The sequence below is a fragment of the Anastrepha ludens genome, chromosome 4 (assembly GCF_028408465.1).
Source record: "Anastrepha ludens isolate Willacy chromosome 4, idAnaLude1.1, whole genome shotgun sequence".
Lineage (NCBI taxonomy): Eukaryota > Metazoa > Arthropoda > Insecta > Diptera > Tephritidae > Anastrepha > Anastrepha ludens.
The window spans coordinates 2,781,473-2,799,558 of NC_071500.1; the positions used below are offsets into that span (position 1 = coordinate 2,781,473).

The 18,086-nt window shown below is 37.3% G+C and overlaps 1 protein-coding gene and 1 long non-coding RNA gene across 5 annotated transcripts in view; one reads left to right on the forward strand and one right to left on the reverse strand.

Moving 5' to 3' along the window:
* LOC128861087 (bumetanide-sensitive sodium-(potassium)-chloride cotransporter) overlaps nt 1–15,707 on the forward strand; it is a 42,049-nt gene extending 26,342 nt beyond the window's left edge. For 3 of the 4 annotated variants that reach the window (XM_054098973.1, XM_054098974.1, XM_054098975.1), the window contains exons 5-21: nt 1,478–1,733; nt 1,890–2,143; nt 2,194–2,308; nt 2,392–2,531; nt 3,526–3,691; nt 3,762–3,916; nt 3,989–4,098; nt 4,168–4,303; nt 4,428–4,670; nt 4,731–4,970; nt 5,065–5,175; nt 5,260–5,479; nt 7,425–7,472; nt 12,554–12,651; nt 12,756–12,985; nt 14,828–15,051; nt 15,231–15,706. In XM_054098973.1, coding sequence (XP_053954948.1) covers nt 1,478–1,733; nt 1,890–2,143; nt 2,194–2,308; nt 2,392–2,531; nt 3,526–3,691; nt 3,762–3,916; nt 3,989–4,098; nt 4,168–4,303; nt 4,428–4,670; nt 4,731–4,970; nt 5,065–5,175; nt 5,260–5,479; nt 7,425–7,472; nt 12,554–12,651; nt 12,756–12,985; nt 14,828–15,051; nt 15,231–15,475 — 2,991 coding nt within the window. In that variant the 3' untranslated portion in view covers nt 15,476–15,706. Of the gene's footprint in view, nt 1–1,477; nt 1,734–1,889; nt 2,144–2,193; nt 2,309–2,391; nt 2,532–3,525; nt 3,692–3,761; nt 3,917–3,988; nt 4,099–4,167; nt 4,304–4,427; nt 4,671–4,730; nt 4,971–5,064; nt 5,176–5,259; nt 5,480–7,424; nt 7,473–12,553; nt 12,652–12,755; nt 12,986–14,827; nt 15,052–15,230 lie in introns of all 4 variants that reach the window. The other variant, XM_054098976.1, reaches the window with a different exon arrangement.
* Nucleotides 15,601–17,110, reverse strand: LOC128861090 (uncharacterized). The gene is made up of 3 exons (XR_008454334.1): nt 16,944–17,110; nt 16,701–16,829; nt 15,601–16,639 (listed from the first exon to the last, which is right to left on the reverse strand). It is a non-coding gene; the product is annotated as an uncharacterized LOC128861090 (long non-coding RNA).
* Nucleotides 17,111–18,086: the final 976 nt, after the last annotated feature.

The following is an 18,086-nucleotide window of genomic DNA, read 5'->3' on the forward strand; positions in this document are numbered from 1 at the left end:
TAAGCAACTTTTTCTATAGCCCAAAATTGGTCTTCCTCTGTTTTAACACTATTTGGATTATACATAGTTTCGCTCACAATATTCAGATGGTATGGGAAACTTCCTACAAGTTATGTAAACTTTAAACAGGGATTGCCATGAAAAAGCCAATTTGGTAAATAATTGTTAATTTTGACCACAAATTTTATGTGGAATTTTTATAATTTTCTACTGATATCTTTAAGTTTGATATTTATTCTTTTATTCATTTAGTAACTCGAGATATACAAGGTTTCTTACAGACTACATAGAACGAACAGTAACAATTATACATATGTACCTAATTCGTAATTATTTAAAACATTCCTTGAGTGATAAAATGAAATTATATTTCGAGAGCGATAAGTCCTAAGCCAAAAAACTTGATATCTGATTAAACTCGTTCAATGTTTTAATCAAAGGAACTTTCGAGGCATCAACAGTTCTAATCCGCTCTAGGAAGAATAAATCATTACTCCGAAGATTTTTTCGGATTTTTGAATGCGCTCTAAGAGTAAAGTCGAGTCAACTGTCCCCTTTTTAATATCTAAAGCAAAGCAGAGTGAAAGTATACTTCTTCTACTTTGGTCTGATTTTCAATTTAGTAATGCACACCTTGCATTGTGTGAAGGAATCGGATCAGTGAAAATTAAAGATTTGAGTGCAAAACGAAGAAATTTCTTTTGAATGAGTTCAAGTCTACTGAGTCTAAAGACGGCAGACTCCAGATTATATCGTACGAGTGAAGTAAATAGTGAATTTAAATGTGATAATAAATTCAAATGACTAAGAAATTGAAAAGGGGATTCAAAGATTACTCTTAAATCAGTAATTTCATTAAGAGTAATTAGACGGGAATTCTTTATAAAATATGAGATAGAGATTAAATGCTTAGACTTAGAAAATGGCACATGAGGACATTTCTTAATATTTGTAATATTGAAGTAGATTCCTATCACACCATGCCACGAACTTATTGAGGTCTGATTGAAGATTGTATGAATCACAAAGAAGTACATTTTTAACAATTTTTAAGTCGTTTGCATATAAAAGAAACTCAGAGACATGGAAACATTCAAATATGTCATTAATAAGACTTACAAAGAACAAAGGACCCAAAATGTTGCTCTAAGGTACACCGGAATACGCAGTAAATGGATAAGAAGATACGTCATCGACACCGACAACACATTCACATTTCGACCACATTAATAAGAAAACCTAATCATAGGCAATGGCAACCTTTTGGTGTATTTCTTACTACAAGAACAAGTTGCTTAAGTTTTGCATAAATATTTTCCGATAAAATGGAATTTTAGCCATACTAATGTAAAAAACATGCATTTTATTGCTCAATACTGTAGGTAAAATAATTGTTTTAGATACATTTTTAAATAAAACCCATGTTAATGTTTATGATTAACTCCATTTGTTGGTTATTCTTGTTTCCTTAAAACAGAGCGCCAGCTTAAACCGCAATCAGGATCCGGAAGCGGCCAACATGAATGGGGTTTTAAAATTTGGCTGGATTAAGGGAGTATTAGTCCGTTGCTTGCTCAACATTTGGGGCGTAATGCTGTTTTTACGTCTCAGTTGGGTAGTGGGGCAGGCAGGAATCATAGAAGGTTACATTTTGATTTTAACAACGACTGTCGTTACTTGTGTCACGTCCTTGTCGATGTCAGCGATTAGTACAAATGGTGTTATCAAAGGGGGTAAGTCAGAAGTCAAGTTAGAATTGTATGTAAATGTGAAAGCTTTGAAATTTTTAAATGTTTCCAGTTAAGTAAATTCAAAGTTGGCGTATTTTCAATTAATAATTGCATACTAAATATATGGAGATATATAAAAAAATTTATAAATTTTTCCAGGTGGGACGTATTATATGATATCGCGTTCGCTGGGTCCTGAATTTGGTGGGTCTATTGGTATGATATTTTCGTTGGCAAATGCCGTAGCCTGTGCTATGTACGTCGTGGGTTTTTGCGAGTCTATGTTAGACCTGTTGGGCAGTTTCGGTCTCAGTATTATCGACGGTGATGTTCAAGATGTGCGGATAATTGGCTGTATTACTATTTCCATTTTACTTGTTATTGTTGTGGTTGGTATGGAATGGGAGGCGAAGGTAAAATGACTTCACCTGTGTGGAATATATTTCTAATACGTCTTTTTCAGGCGCAAATTGGTTTACTCATTATTTTATTGGTAGCTATAGGAGATTTTATAATCGGTTCAATAATTGGTCCAAAGAGCGAAGAAGAAAAAGCTAAAGGTTTCATTGGCTACAATGGTGAGTGCAAAGAAAACGATGTGAAGCAATTAATATTATATTTTAGTGTCATATTAATGTAACATTTTCTTTTTTTGATTCAGCGACGATCTTAAAGCAGAATCTTTTTCCGGACTATCGAGTAGAAAATGGAGTGCAACACAATTTTTTCTCAGTTATAGCGATATTCTTCCCCGCTGCCACTGGTATTTTGGCAGGCGCAAATATATCCGGTGATTTAAAGGTATCTACATTTGGTCATGACTTATACCCTACTAAGCAATTAAGGAGCGAAGAGCCGAAATATTATACAATTTTTCCAATCCGTCTGTCGTTAGCAAACGTTTTTGCTACGTTCCAATATAGTTCAAGTTTCTCCAGCTCGAATTCGAGTTGTCTCGCCTGCTACCTTGTAGGTTCCACGTGATGGCTCTTCGGGCAATTTCATAGGCGTAATGTATATCCAATCCAATTCCTTTTACGTTTTGGTATTTCAATGTTAATTTTAAGTTTGTCCCGTTGTGAACCACAAATTGTGCTTTGTCATTGTTTTAAGCCAACCACAAAAGTATTGACTTTACATTAGAATTGAACATTTGTAGCTTCGTGCGCCGGAAAATCACGCGGGAGTTCCACACAGACCCAAGGAATCCAAAGCTTGACATCTTTTCGCAAATCGGTTAACAACATTCGCGGACGAGCTGCCCAAATGGCAAAAGAGTTCCAAGTTTTCAAGGGTTTGTTGTAGGTAGTAAAGTTTTGGTTGCATTCGCTGATGCATAAGTCGGAAGGCTTTGGCTTTGCCAAAGTTTATTCTAAGCTCAATATTTGTTACATATTTCCAGCCAGCCACCAGATCAATTGTGCTTTTCAAATTAGCAAAAGGGCTTAGGAGGCAAATACCATTAGGGTTCTAAATCTAAAAGTATTTTTTTCTTTTTTTAATAATCCTTCAGAGATCTTGAAACCAAATACACAATCTTCAAATATATTAAAAAATAATAATAATTGGCGCTTACATCCTTTATTGTGTGTTTGGCAGAGCTCCTCCTCCTCCTATTTGTGGTGTGCGTCTTGATGTGTTCCCTCTAATGGAGAGATCTGGGAGCTTGAGCAAATATACATACATATATATACATGTATATTGACTATAAATCGCGCCTTTCCTCCCGAATTTTCACTCTCAACTAGTTTGAATTGAACGTGAACTTTATTAACTTGAGTATAAATTGCTTTAGGATCCACAAAAATCGATACCAAAAGGTACCCTGCTGGCCATACTAATTTCGACCGCGACATACCTGTTGATGGTTTTCATATGTGGTGCTACTGTAGCTCGCGATGCCACCGGAGATGTGTTAGATCTAGTAAACGGCTCATACGCTTTTTTGAATTGCACTTCAGGTAAGTTTGAGATGTTGTTTGTAAAAATTCGATAGTCATTTTAGTATCAAATATTTATCTCGCCAAAAAGCAAGAAATCCAGATGATTGCCAATACGGTTTGCAAAACTCATTTCAAGTAATTGAGCTGGTGTCCGGTTTTGGGCCATTGATATATGCTGGCTGTTTTGCGGCAACTATTTCTTCAGCATTAGCCAGTTTGGTATCTGCACCGAAAGTATTTCAGGTATGCACACAAGTACAAAATGTAACAGAAATTCAGAAAAATTGAATATTTTTGAATCTTGCTATGCGACAGGCGCTGTGTAAAGACGAACTCTATCCCAAGATCGTGTGGTTTGCCAAAGGTTATGGCAATAACAATGAGCCAGTTCGTGGATATGTGCTAACGTTTATCATAGCTGTTGCGTGAGTTGCCCTCTGATTCACAAGTCCATTAAAAATTCCGGGTGTTATATGAACTTTTTGTCATTACAGCTTCATTCTAATTGGAAAACTCAATTTGATCGCGCCGCTTATTTCGAATTTCTTCCTCGCCGCCTATATGCTCATTAACTTCAGTACTTTTCATGCTAGTTTAGCGAAACCTGTGGGCTGGCGGCCAACATTTAAGGTATGTATGTATGTCTATGTGTAAATTTCATGCAGTTGATGCATTTTGTGGCTATACATAGACATATGTACATATGTGTTTATAGGCATCTGTGCCCTTAAGTGATTCGATGTTTTGGTTTCAGTATTACAATATGTGGCTCAGTTTGGTGGGCTCGGTACTGTGTGTTGCTGTTATGTTTCTTATCTCGTGGGTGACAGCGCTCATCACCTTTGTAGCAGTGTTGGCTCTATACTTAATTGTGGCGTATCGCAAGCCCGATGTTAACTGGGGCTCGACAACACAAGCACAGACTTACAAAAACGCGCTGATATCAGTGCAGCAGCTAAACAATGTGGAAGAACACGTTAAGAACTATCGGCCGCAGGTAAAATTGCCATTTGAATGTTCCTAATGCCTTTATGCTGAACTGTTATTTCTATGAAAGATACTGGTTTTATCGGGTTTGCCCAATACACGACCAGTTTTGGTTGACTTTGCCTACATGTTGACGAAGAATCTCTCATTGCTCGTTTGTGGGCATGTGCTTCGTGGTTCAAGTTCTCAACGCTACAGAAATTATCTGCAAGAGCGTGCCACGACTTGGTTTCGCAAACACCGCGTGAAGGGTTTCTATTCTCTCGTAGACGGAGAGGACTTCGAATCAGGTTCCCGTGCTTTAATGCAGGTGGGTAAAACACATTTCCACTTCATAAGTGGAACAAAGATGTACTCTCATTAGTATTCTACTGATTGCCTTAAACATCTTTTTATCTTCGTAGGCTTGCGGAATTGGAAAATTGAAACCGAACATTTTGCTCATGGGCTATAAAAATGACTGGCAGGCATGCGACAAGAAGGATTTGGATCAATATTTTAATGTTATGCACAAGGTGGGAAATTATTGTTTTTTATATTTAATTTTTTTAAGCCTTTTGGAACATCGTTTAACTAACAAAAGCAAAAATACTTCTCAGGCATTAGATATGTATTTATCGGTGGCTATATTGCGTTTACCCAATGGGCTCGACTGCTCACAGATTTTGGGCGATGAAAGTAGCGCCGCCAAAAATGTACTTGACATTCCACGCACTCTTCAACCGAATGAGAGTTCCGCCGATTTGATGTCCGCGGATAGAGCTGTACAAAATGGACTAAGTGGAAGTATGGATTCCCTCAGTCGCAACGTATCACAAGGTAAATTATGATACATACCATACATACAATCATAAGTTTAAGTTATTTAGTCATACTCGTGCCCGTTTGCCAGTAAGTAAATAATTTTAATGCACAAATCGCTTAAATAATTATGAATGAATGAAACATTTTAGATGAAATTATACAAATGCGCAGTCCCTTCGGCCGAATTAAAAAGTAATGAGTAATGAACGATACTTGCAACCGTGTAAGATTTTTAGGCCTAGCTTTCCTCAAATGTCCCTCAAACCATGACCCATCAAAGGGGCAGTACTCACAATTTGTGACGCCTTCGAATGGGTTAATGCTATTTGTGAGAAGCTTTCACTTGGTAAAAACGCATTTGAACCCATTTGGTATTGCCTGATGACGTATAGCCGTAATTACATTTCAAAGAGAAAAATATCAAATACTAGAAACATCCAAAATTTGACAAACCGTGTGCTGTACAGTGTTGTATAAATTCAAAAGTGGAAATTGAGTTAAATTAAATACAGTGTACTCTCTTCTAAGCGGACACCTAAGGAACTGAAAAATTTGTCCGCTTATGGGAGTTGGCTGCTTATGAAAAAAGGTAGGAAAGTTAATAAAATGTTATGGGAGGGTTGTCCGCTCAAGAGAAAATAGTTTCAAAAAATTCTTAAGGATTTGTGATATGACCGAAAAAAGTGTCCGCTTATGGGACACCGATAATGTAGGTGTATTAGGTTAAGATTACAATGAACTATCACTTTGGAGCAATTTTTAACTCCGGACTGCTATCTACAATTTTTTACAATACACACATAGTGTACTCTGCTCAGCTTGTGAAGAGGAGGATGAGATGGCGGACCACTTCCTGTGCGTCTGCCCCGCCTTCGCTCAAATCAGCTTTGATGTCTTTGGCACTGATGTGTTAAGAAGCGACCACCTTGCCTCCTTGGCACCACAAGATCTACTCAGAAGGGAATCCAAGTGTAGTACAATGGATTAATGTCTGAGTGCTGCACTTGCTAGTTGTCCCGACAAAAAAAAATGCACATGTATGTAACTCATTGGCCCTTCACGAATGTTTTCAAATCTACTCCCTGATTCTCAACAGTAATCTGATAGAATTTTCTGGCTCCTTGCGTCATTTTATCAGCAATATTAAATAAATGGTAAACGGTTTAAAACTGTTTTATGTTCGCTCTTTCGCCATGAAAAAGCTTCTCATAAAAAATATTTGCCGTTCAGAGTCGGCTTGAAACTGTAGGTCCCTCCATTTGTGGAACAACATCAAGACGCATACCGGAAATAGGAGGAGGAGCTCGGCCAAACACCTAGCAGAAGTGTACGCGCCAATTATTTATTTTAATTCGTTTTATTTTTTCGTGTAAAAAAATAAATAATATGTTATGTATAAAAATATTCATGCTTCAGAAAAACTTACTTGCATATTAAATATCGTGTATTTACACATTTTTACAAAATAACGCAGAAATAACTACCAGCTCTTTTTTAATCCTATGCAAAATATTTATGACGGTATCTATTAAAATCATTGTTTAAAATTAATTAGAAGTATTACATTAAATAAATTTAAATTTTTGAAGCCGTTTTTCTTGAACTTTTGATTTTTTTGAGTTATAACGTCACGGCATTTAGTAATATCTATATTCAGTAATTAACGGCAACGGTCAGAATACCGATGTTGCATATTAACTAGAAACTCTTGTACATACTTACATATATATGTAAATACAATGCATAAGCATTATTTTAGTTGTATTTTTATTATTTTATGTGATCATTTTAATGTTTTAATTAATTTTTTTTCTGCATGCTTGAACTAATTTTATGAATGCCTTTATACCTGATGCATCCCGATGCACTGTAAAATGGTTACACTGATTATAATAACATATGTATACATACATGTGCATATGTGCACCTAAATGCACTGCATTGTGCGGCTCAATTTTAGATGCCGGAGACTTGTCAAACACAGGGAATGGTTTGAAGCAATTAAAATGTAAGTGACATATTAAAATTACTCAATATAGAAAAATGCGTATACATATTTATGATTATTTAGCTTTAAATAGAAAAAAAAATATTATTCTTGTAAATATGCTCGTAAATGCGTATTATTACATGTAAGCTCATACATATTGATGTGTGTACGTACTTGAAATATATTTACTTATAGTTCGGACGGACTGCACTGAATACCCGTCGTTCATTTTAGAATTATCACAACTGAACATCTTTCAAAATTCCCATTATAAATACATACAAGCTTGGACAAAATCATACGCATCTTAAATTTAGTTGGGCTTCGCCTATTGATTTCTGAAATTTAAAAAATAAGAGGCGCAGTGCTGCCATTATTATTATTATTATTAGAAGGCCATTACGCACTGCGACCAGAGCTGATCTATTGTGAAAGGCCTATTTTGTAACCCTAGAGCTTTATGCTTTTTAGAAATTTTAGCACAGTTTTGGGTTTGTTGTTCCAAAGATTGCATGGAGATACTACGATACCACCAAGGTGGTGAAGTCTTTGTCTGCCCAACGCAGGACATTCACAAAGCACATGTTCTGAGCTTTCTATGTCCATTTCGCAAAAGCGGCAGACATTGGTCTCGGATAGACCAATATTGTTTAGATGGTACCTCAGGCTGCAGTGACCTGTAAGGTATCCGGTTAAAAGACGCAGATCTACTCTGTTAAGTGAGAGAAGTTTGTCAGAAATTCCTTTGTTGGGACTTAGGAATAGTTTGGCTTGACGCTGACCGGCACAGTTTAGCCAGTGTGCGGCAAGTTTTCTTTCCTCCCATTTCCTAAGGAATTCATTAATGTGGCCTTTTGTCAGTCCACAGAAAGGCTCAGGACCAGTAAGTTGCATATTTGCTCCTTGTTTTGCAAGGTCGTCAGCCATTTCATTTCCCTCATGTCCTTCATGTCCCGGAATCCAACATAGTGTTACTGTGTTGAGGTTTCCTAACGTGTTTAGGAGGTTTAGGCAATCGTTTACCAATTTAGAGGTGATGGTTGTTGATAGAAGGGCTTTTAAAGCCGCTTGGCTATCTGAAAGTATGTAGATGTGAGTACCTCTCATTTTCCTTCTAAGGCATTTTCTCACACATATTTCAATGGCATGTATTTCTGCCTGGAATATTGTTGGGTAGGATCCCATCGGAATCGATTTTTTGAATTTGGGCCCATTGATTCTTGCCCCTGTTCTACCATTTTCCAATTTGGACCCATCAGTAAACCATAGCTGGGAGCCAGGTTTGAAAGTGATAGAGTTAGTTCTCCAGTCTGTTCGTTCATTGATTATAACTTGGAAGTTCCTGAAGAGTATTGGTTTGGGTGATAGTATATCATCCCTATGAAGAATGGGACTATGTAGGAAGTCTTCTAAGATCCTTAAATGTCCTTTCATATCCCCACTTTTAAGTTCAGATATACCTTTTAGTCTTAAGGCACTCGAGCGAGCTTCCCTTTCAATTAGAATTGGAAGCGGTGGTATGTTCAGGAGCACACCCAATGCATCCGTGGGACACGTTTTCATAGCCCCTGTAATACCAACACATACCAGGCGATGCAGTTTGCTTAATTCGTTTGCCGCCTTTCTTTGCTTGACCTTGGGCCACCATGCTAAGGATGCATAAGTGACTATGGGTTTTACAACTGTGGTGAATGTCCAGAAGGTCATTCTAGGGCTTAGTCCCCATGTCTTACCAAAAAGCCTTGTACAGGCAAAGAATGCCCTTGTGGCTTTTGAAGTAACTCTCTCAATATGGGAGTTCCACGTAAGCGTTTTGTCAAGACTAACGCCAAGATAGTTCGCTTCTGTCGAGAGTTCAAGTGTTGTTCTATTAAGGGTCGGACATTTGAGATTTATGTTCCTTCTCATAGTAAACGGTACAAGTGTTGTTTTGGATGGGTTGATGGAGAGCCCTTTTTCTGTGCACCATTTGTTTATTATTGTAAGGGCTTGCTGCATGCGATCCGAAATGGTTTCCTCATGCCACCCTAATACATAAACTACTAGGTCATCAGCGTAACCCTGAGTGTGAAATCCTAGGTTATTCAGTTTGTGGAGAAGTTCATCTATAACTAGAGTCCACAGAAGAGGAGAGAGTACGCCACCTTGAGGGCAACCTCTTGTGGCTTTGATAGATTTGATTGTTCCTCCTAGTTCTGTGCTGATCGTCCTAGATTTCAGCATGAATATTATCCATCTAGTGATGGGTTCAGGTACCTCCTTTAGATATAGGGCATTATATATTGCCTCATAGGAGGTGTTATCAAAAGCTCCTGATATGTCAATAAATGCACATAGAGCTATCTGTTTGGACTCAATAGCCTTTTCAATAACTGTTACCAGGCTGTGTATTGCAGTCTCAGTGGATTTTCCCTGTTGATAGGCAAATTGAAGTCGATGCAGTGGGAATTTAGCTAGATTGTATTCCCTAATATACTGATCAACTATCTTTTCCATTGTTTTGAGGAAAAATGAGCTGAGACTAATTGGTCTGTATGATTTAGGCAATTGTTCGGGTTTTCCCCTACCTTTGGAATAAATGCGACCTTAACCTCAGCCCATTTTGTAGGCAAATATCCTAGCAGTAAGCTTGCTTTGTATAGTCTGGTCAAATTAGGGATAATATGGTGTGCACCCTGCTGTAAAAGACAGGGGAATATCCCATCAGGGCCAAGAGATTTGTATGGGCTGAATGTTGATATCGCCCATTGTACCCGCTTTTCATGGAATAGCTTGTTTGCTAGTTTTAAGTTCTCAGCACCCGCAGATGTAGTAGTTTCTGTCGGTACAGAGATCTCGTCTAGCACAAGTGATCCAGGGAAGTGAGTGTCCAGCAGAAGTTGACTGGTTTCCTCTGGATTCCTTGTGTAGCTTCCGTCTGGCTTTTTCAGGGTACTAATGCCGTTTGAGTGATCTTTTAGTAGGGCTTTTTGGATACGAATAGCATCCGGAAGACTACAAATCTTTTCACAGTGATTCCTCCAAGTAGCCCTTTTAGATTTCCTCAATTCTTTATTGTAGTTGGTTAGGGCTGTTGAGTAGGAGGACCAGTCCCCCATTGCTTTAGCTCTTTTCCATAGGGTTCTTGTTTCTTTATGCAGGTTGGAAAGTGTACTATTCCACCAAGGAACATTTCTTTGTGGCTTTTTCACTTTTACTGGGCAACTTTCGTGAAACGCAGATATTATGTTTGAATGTAGTTCGTTCGATTCGAACTCAAGCTCAGATATAAGCTGAATGTGACGCTTAGAGCAGTTAACACTTTGTTCTAAATAGAAGTGAAAGTAGTCCCAATTAGTTTTTCTGGGGTTTCTGTAAATTGTCATTTGTGCTTTGGTTGCACCTATATCGAATCTAATATGTCTGTGATCCGACATAGATGTTTCCTCTGGCACATGCCAATTTGAGACTTCGGACAAAACATTATGGCTAGAGAGAGTGATGTCAAGGACTTCACCTCTGATTGCATTAATGAATGTAGGTTCGTTGCCTCGGTTTAGGATAGATATATTATACCTAAGTAGAAAATCAATAAGGTACTCACCTCTTGGATTGATGTTTGTGCTTCCCCACGCTGTGTGGTGCGCATTTGCATCACAGCAGAGGATCCACCGGAGACGTTTTTGCTGACAATATTCCACCAGGGCTATAACCTCCCTTGTTGGAGCAGTGACCTCATCTCCTGGAAGGTAGGCGGAGGCAAGTACTACCTCATGCTCACCTTTGCTCGTTACACTTTTACCCAAATCGCCACCAGGTCTTCTGTAATGAACTGTGATATTGGGATAAAGGTTAGTTGATTATTTATTAACAACGCCGCTCTGGGACGGTCTTTGTTGGCAGCATATATCAACTTACCGTTTGCGCTCTGGAGTCCCTGAATGACTCCTTTACGTACCCATGGTTCTTGAATGAAAGCTACATCCAAGAGTTCTTGGTTAAATCTCCTCGTAAGCACGTCCGAGGCTGCTTTTGCGTGATGGAGATTTATTTGAAGGCATCCGAGTTGCCTTCTGGTGTTGTAGGGTTTACGCTTAGGCCAGGTCATCTAGTGATCCTTCGTTTGGCAATGGCTGCCTTTTTCTTGCCTCGGTTGCTTTTCAGCAGGACTGCTTCCTCAGCGGACATCTGATCCCCCCTTCGATCCTTTGCTGCCATAGAAACTCTTCAAAATATTCTCATAAATCACCGTATTTCTTTTCTATATGCCGCAAATGCGCAATTTTTTGTTTGCTACTAAAATTCCCGTTCTAGAAAAGGTGAGCGTGATTGTTGGGCGATATTGTCCTTTTTCTTACGGAGGTTGAAACCAAAATGTCAGAAACATTTTCAAAGGTGCCGTCACACCAGCGGTATGTGGGGCATGCTCCCACAAACACTACAACATACAACCTCCTCGGCTGATTTGTATGTCTGTTGGCCCAATAGGCGGGCGTATATTGACTTGACGCCATCGATAGTAGCCACTCCTCCCACTGCATTCTAAAGCGATTGTGGAGGAAATGAAACATCAGTAAATGTGCAATAACCTGATACTTACAAGCTATTGTCTTATTCGATATTGTACTGAGTGATTGACTCAAGCGCCTGTGTCTGCCTTCGGTCTGTCTAAAACAGTTCATCTCCACTGCCACGTGTTCTGCGTTCTCAACTGTATTTATAGACATGGCCATATCTATCTTGACCCCTCGGATACTCGAAGCGATCGCCACGTAAGAGTTGAGCCAAGGCACGATAGTCGAGCAGTCTACTTTTTTAAATTGAATCAGAGAATATATGTATGTCTTGACATCCAAATTCGGCGAACACTACTTCTAACGTCTTTATTGTACTATTTAAACCATTTTCTTTAAGTCGAAGCTTAATGATCTCTGCCACCCGATGTTTTCGAGGTCTATGCTTGTAACTTCCATATTATCTTGGGAAAGAACAAAGATATTTTCAACATAAACTACTGACGAAACTTTTCAAAACCGAACAGCTGAATTATATACTTACAGATCCCATAGATTTATATTTAACACTGCGTGACTAAAAATGTTTGCTATTTTATACATCAGCCTCCAGCACTAGCGATTTATCATTTATGGCAGGATCCCAAGTTAAAGAGGTATCTGGTTTACCCGATCCAGTTGATCCAAAATCCGCTCAACTGTTGGTAAGTATGGATGCTCCCTATAAATGTAGATTCAATATTTTCAATTTGCAATGCTTTATTTGTATATACACAGGGTTAATTTAGAATTTTTCTTGAACTTACAGACAAATTCTTTGCGTAAATCGAAGCAGAAACATAACGACCCCGCTTCTTTGTATAAGGGTCCGGGAGGTGCTGAATTGCCAAAAGAAATATTGATGGAACTGACCCAATTCACACGAAAACGCGGTCATGCAATTATTGATGTTTGGTGGTTGTACGACGACGGAGGTCTAACTCTGCTTCTGCCTTACATAATTAGCACCCGACGAACCTGGCAATCGTGCAAATTGAGGTAAAGTCAATTGGCAAACATATTTACATTCATGCTGAGGCCATTTATGCGTAAATACTATTCATGTAATTTCATGAAACATCAAATTATAGAGCGGTCGTTATTCGTATGAGCCATTCCTTGGTAACTCGGCTTGGAATAAGACCATTTTTTAAGAACATTGAGCCCATAGAAAATGATTATAAAAATCTACGGAACTAAACACATACATATGGTAATCTATATTCGATGATAGGATGAATGGTATGCCAAACGAAAAATCAAAAATAGATATTCGATATAAAGTGTAGTAACTCGCGTTGCTTCTGAGTCATATACTAGCAAATGGTTCTATTTAAAATAGAAATTGAACCATTGAAAGAGAAATGTATTTAAACATTCCACGTGAATGTGCCGGTTGCTGATTAATTTGTTTAAAAAATAGATATGTTATGTAAAAAATTCAATTTCACTCGCGTTACTAAAAACAGCAAATCGTTTTTCTAGCTTCTTAATAATTGAATTATTTAATGTGACTTTGCAAAATTTGTTATGAAAACCTAAAAAAGCGATAAATAAAATAAGCTGAGCCTGCAAAGCTTTTAGTGTTTTTGTTCTTACACACTAATACTCGTTCCATATGGATTTCATATGCATGTTGATGAGGATAAGTGCGCTAATTCCATATTTATGTACAAAAGGTGTAGTTGTTTGTTGAAATAGTTAGTTAATTCTTATGTTCTTTATTTTAAAAATATAATTATATATACTCATACAAAGGGGGCTTATAAGTAGTAGAGCGTACGGCTATAACATTTATATTTTGTCAGTCGAAATAGCTTAAAAGTAATATCTGATGCCACATTTTTCTTTATTTTTAATAAAATAGTTCAGGTTCAAAAGTCTTATTATAAAATGCAAAAAAATTACTACAACGCAGTACGCACAAAATTATATTTTTTAAACTCAAAAGCGTACTTATGAAAATTCATTTACATTCATTTCCCTAAATTTGAGACAGGAGGATAAATATGATATTTATCAAAGCTTTGTGATCACAGTCGAATACAACGCTTTTCCACCAAAAGTTCAATAAATTGGGCAGATACCTATCAGGTGTACGATGTTTTCATGGACACCCAAGTTAGAAACTGTAGAGGCGGTAGAAAGTACATTCTTAAAAGGTCACGAATTTAGGTTAAGAAGACTTCCTCTTGCACGAAAAATTAAGCTAATAGCGTTGACCGAAAAATCATCACTGAAAGTTAGTTTATAAATTGTATGATTCTGATTTAACGGCAGAGTCCAGAAAAGACGAAAGTTTTCTATTCTTACGATTGTCTAAAAACGAAGGTATGAACACGGACAAGTACTCCGAATTAAGAGCACTGAGAGGTTCCATTTTTAACATTAGTGAGATATCACTCCACTTTTTACCCAATGAACGCCGAGGTGTACAATCTCCTCAGCAAGCCTGCGCGGAAGCAGAATAAGACACCGCAAGACGCAGTACTTATGTGCTCGGGGTGTATGTAGATATTGCGGAAGCCAAACTGTTTCGATATAAATCATATATTTCGGAGTATTTTGCGGCAAACAAATTAATTTTTTAATAAAAAACGTAGACGTAAATTTTTAGTTTATTTGGAATGCAGATTCGAGGATTATTAATATATCTAAGCCAAGTTGCATTGATAGCGGGTTTAGAACCAGCAAACTTCAGATTTAAGTATTTCGTATGAAAGAGTTTGTATGTAAGCAGCACGCCCAGATATTTATATTCGTTAATCTAAAATTCGTATGAACAAAGTTTCGATTTAGAAAGTTTTTATTGCAATTAATACATATTTGCATTTATTGCAGAGTATACGCTCTGGCAAATAAAAAGGCTGAACTGGAGTTTGAACAACGATCAATGGCAAGTTTACTATCTAAGTTCCGCATCGATTACTCAGATTTGACGTTAATTCCCGACATAACGAAAAAACCTCAAGAAACGTCAACAACTTTCTTTAATGAACTTATCAAGGACTTTGTGAGTAGCGATAGAGATAATGGAGCCCCAAATGCAATGCCCGAAGATGAAGGTAAATAAACTCGTTTGATTGACGCTATTTGAACTTGATAATTCGAAAACAAAAGAAAATGATGGAACTGAAAGAGCATATGTATTTGATTTTTTTATGATTGCATTTGAATACATATCTATTAAAATTAAAATTAAATTTCATTAAAATAATATTCTTTCTCTAAAATTATTTTCCAGCCTTTATAAGCGAAGATGATCTGATGGCGGTACAGGACAAAACCAATCGTTATTTACGTCTTCGCGAGTATTTACACGAGCAATCAATGAAATCCGATCTGGTCGTAATGACTTTACCGATGCCTCGCAAGAACATTGTTTCAGCACCATTATATATGGCGTGGCTTGAGAGTTTAAGCCGAGATATGCCACCATTCCTGTTTGTGCGCGGCAACCAGACAAGTGTTTTGACATTTTACTCTTAAAAATTGCACTCAATACACGTCCACATATGTACGCGTATGCATGTGTGTATGTACATACATATATCCAGCATCATTGGACAATATTGTGTGTATCTATAATAAGAAAACCAATTGGTTACCTTTCATTGATTGTTTTTTCGTTTACAATTCCATATTTATTTGATTTAGTTAATTTAAAAATAGCACTTAATTTGATAATTTGAAGCTTTGTTAGTGTAAAGATGAAATTAATTATATTAATTATTCCAATGTATAAATGACGTTTAAAATTTTGTCAATAAACAGAGTAAAATTAAAAAAAAAAAACTACAAAGTACAACAACAAATATTTGCTTTAATTTAATAAGTAGCAAAGGTAGCAATGAAAGGTCAATGGCACAAATACCAATAACCATCAATTTGTTATGCCAGCGTATTTGTGCACAACGGCGTTATAACTTTTTCGCATAAAGGTTGTAAATGTATATACATAGATGTACATATTTCTAGATCAAAATACTCAGAATGATGAGAGCAGTCCATTTGGTAATTTCTGTTCGTCCACCCGTGCGCACGATAAGTTAAGTGGGAATGGTTGTCGAACGCACGATAGCTCGAGCAAAAATTAATACATTTCAATGGAACTTGGTACATACATATATAAAGGGTGGTTACATTTCAAGGGCCGATGTTGAATGTGAACCACACCTAAACGTCAACGACACCGTTGGACTTCTTTCTTTGGGGTTATTTGAAAGAAAAGGTGTACGTCGATAAGCCAGCAACAATTCATGAGCTAAAGGGTGAAATAATTCGGCACATTAACGGCATAGAACCTCAATTATGCCTCAGCGTCATCGAAAATTTGGACCATTGGATGGAGGTGTGCCGCCAAGGCCGATATTTTTTTCCGTACGTAATTGAGCTATACCAATATTATCATAATAAAGAGAAATGACAACAATTTCCTAAAATAATTGTATTTTATTCAAAATCAACACCGGCCCTTGAAACTTACCCACCCTTTAGGTAAGGAACTATTTGCATTTGGTGGTCTTTGGAGGTGACCGCCGAGGTCGCGAAGCAAAATTACATAAATTTGGTAAAAGTGATGAAGAAAGTAAAATTTTGAAAAACGGGCGGTGCCACTCAGTGATTTGTTATTCGTTGCATCTGAAATATTTTCTAAAAACGATGTATTTTAAAAGAAAATTACAACTTTATAAAGAAAGTGCCAAAAATTCACCTGAAATGCAATGTCACGCAAAACACAAGTCGGAAATCCAGTTAGATTTTGACGCTCGACGTTGAATTTCGGTTAGGCTCATACGAATTGCACGCGCTGAAGGAAATTTTAACATAATTGCCGGCGTGCCTGAATATTAGGTTGAGCTTTTAGAAGTGGTTATCTGTGCAAAGTCAGTACATACATACATACATATGTACCAAAACATATACATATGTACAAATGTATATTATTGGCACTTACACCCTTTATTTGTGTTTGGCCGAGTTCCTCCTCCTATTTGTGGTGTGCGTCTTGATGTTGTTCCACAAACGGAGGGACCTTAATCTGACTCCGAACGGCAGATAGTCACGCACCAATCCAATCGGATATCATGGTAAACAGATTTTTAATGGTGTGGCCAATATCAAACCGTTAGCCGGCTTCCAGCGAATTTGACAGAATCAGTTGATGGGGTACTGAATTAGTTAGCAAGGGGCCGCCACTTATCCTGCATCAGAATCATGGTTTTCCCGCTTTCATATATTTTGTCCCAAAAATGTTGCAATTCTCAAATGTTGAGCTGCCCCAATGCATTTTGATCACATAGAAACTTGCACCAGCTAGTTCATATAACTGATTCTTTAGTCATAGCTACAAACGTCATGATATCATTACAGAAAGAAAATATGGCATGCCACAAGAATTTTGAATTTAAATAGTAAGATCAGTCATTTCACTGGTGTGGTAAATCTAGTGCTAAAAGATTTTATATATATTAACTTTTTTTTTTCTTGCATTAATCAATCACTGCTGTTTTCTTCATTACCGTTCCATCGTAAAAATGCATTGTTTTTGACAACAATAAAAACATGGCGTTGAGGCAGTGACGTCATTTATGTCGTATGTTCATGTGCTTGCTTTGCTTCAACAACTGTCAAAAAATAATATAAATGTACTGTAATCGAGGCATTTTCGTTCGCGGTGGTGGCACTTGAGAAGCTGATTTCGCGATTTTATGTTTTGTATGGCAAAGCTACTTGCTTTTTTCCTGTTTTTGTGTTTGCTCACATTCTCAGAGCACAAAATTGCAAAAACATAATATGTACATGTCAAAAATGGTAGAATACAAGATTGCGCCTTCCGAATTCGCTGTGACGTCTACACCGCGTCACTAGAAAAACAACGTTTTCATGTATTTCAATGCAAAAATTTCAATCAGAATGTAAAGAAATATATGAAGCAACTAAAAAAGCAAGTCAATTTGATATTCAATCCACCAAATCTTAAGAAAAAACCAAATTGGCTACTCTAGTAACAACACCTTGTATAGATTCGCCCTGCAGCACGCAACAAAATTTCCCAACGCATATTGTTGGTTGCAAGTGTTCCCTGTATTGTCTGTCA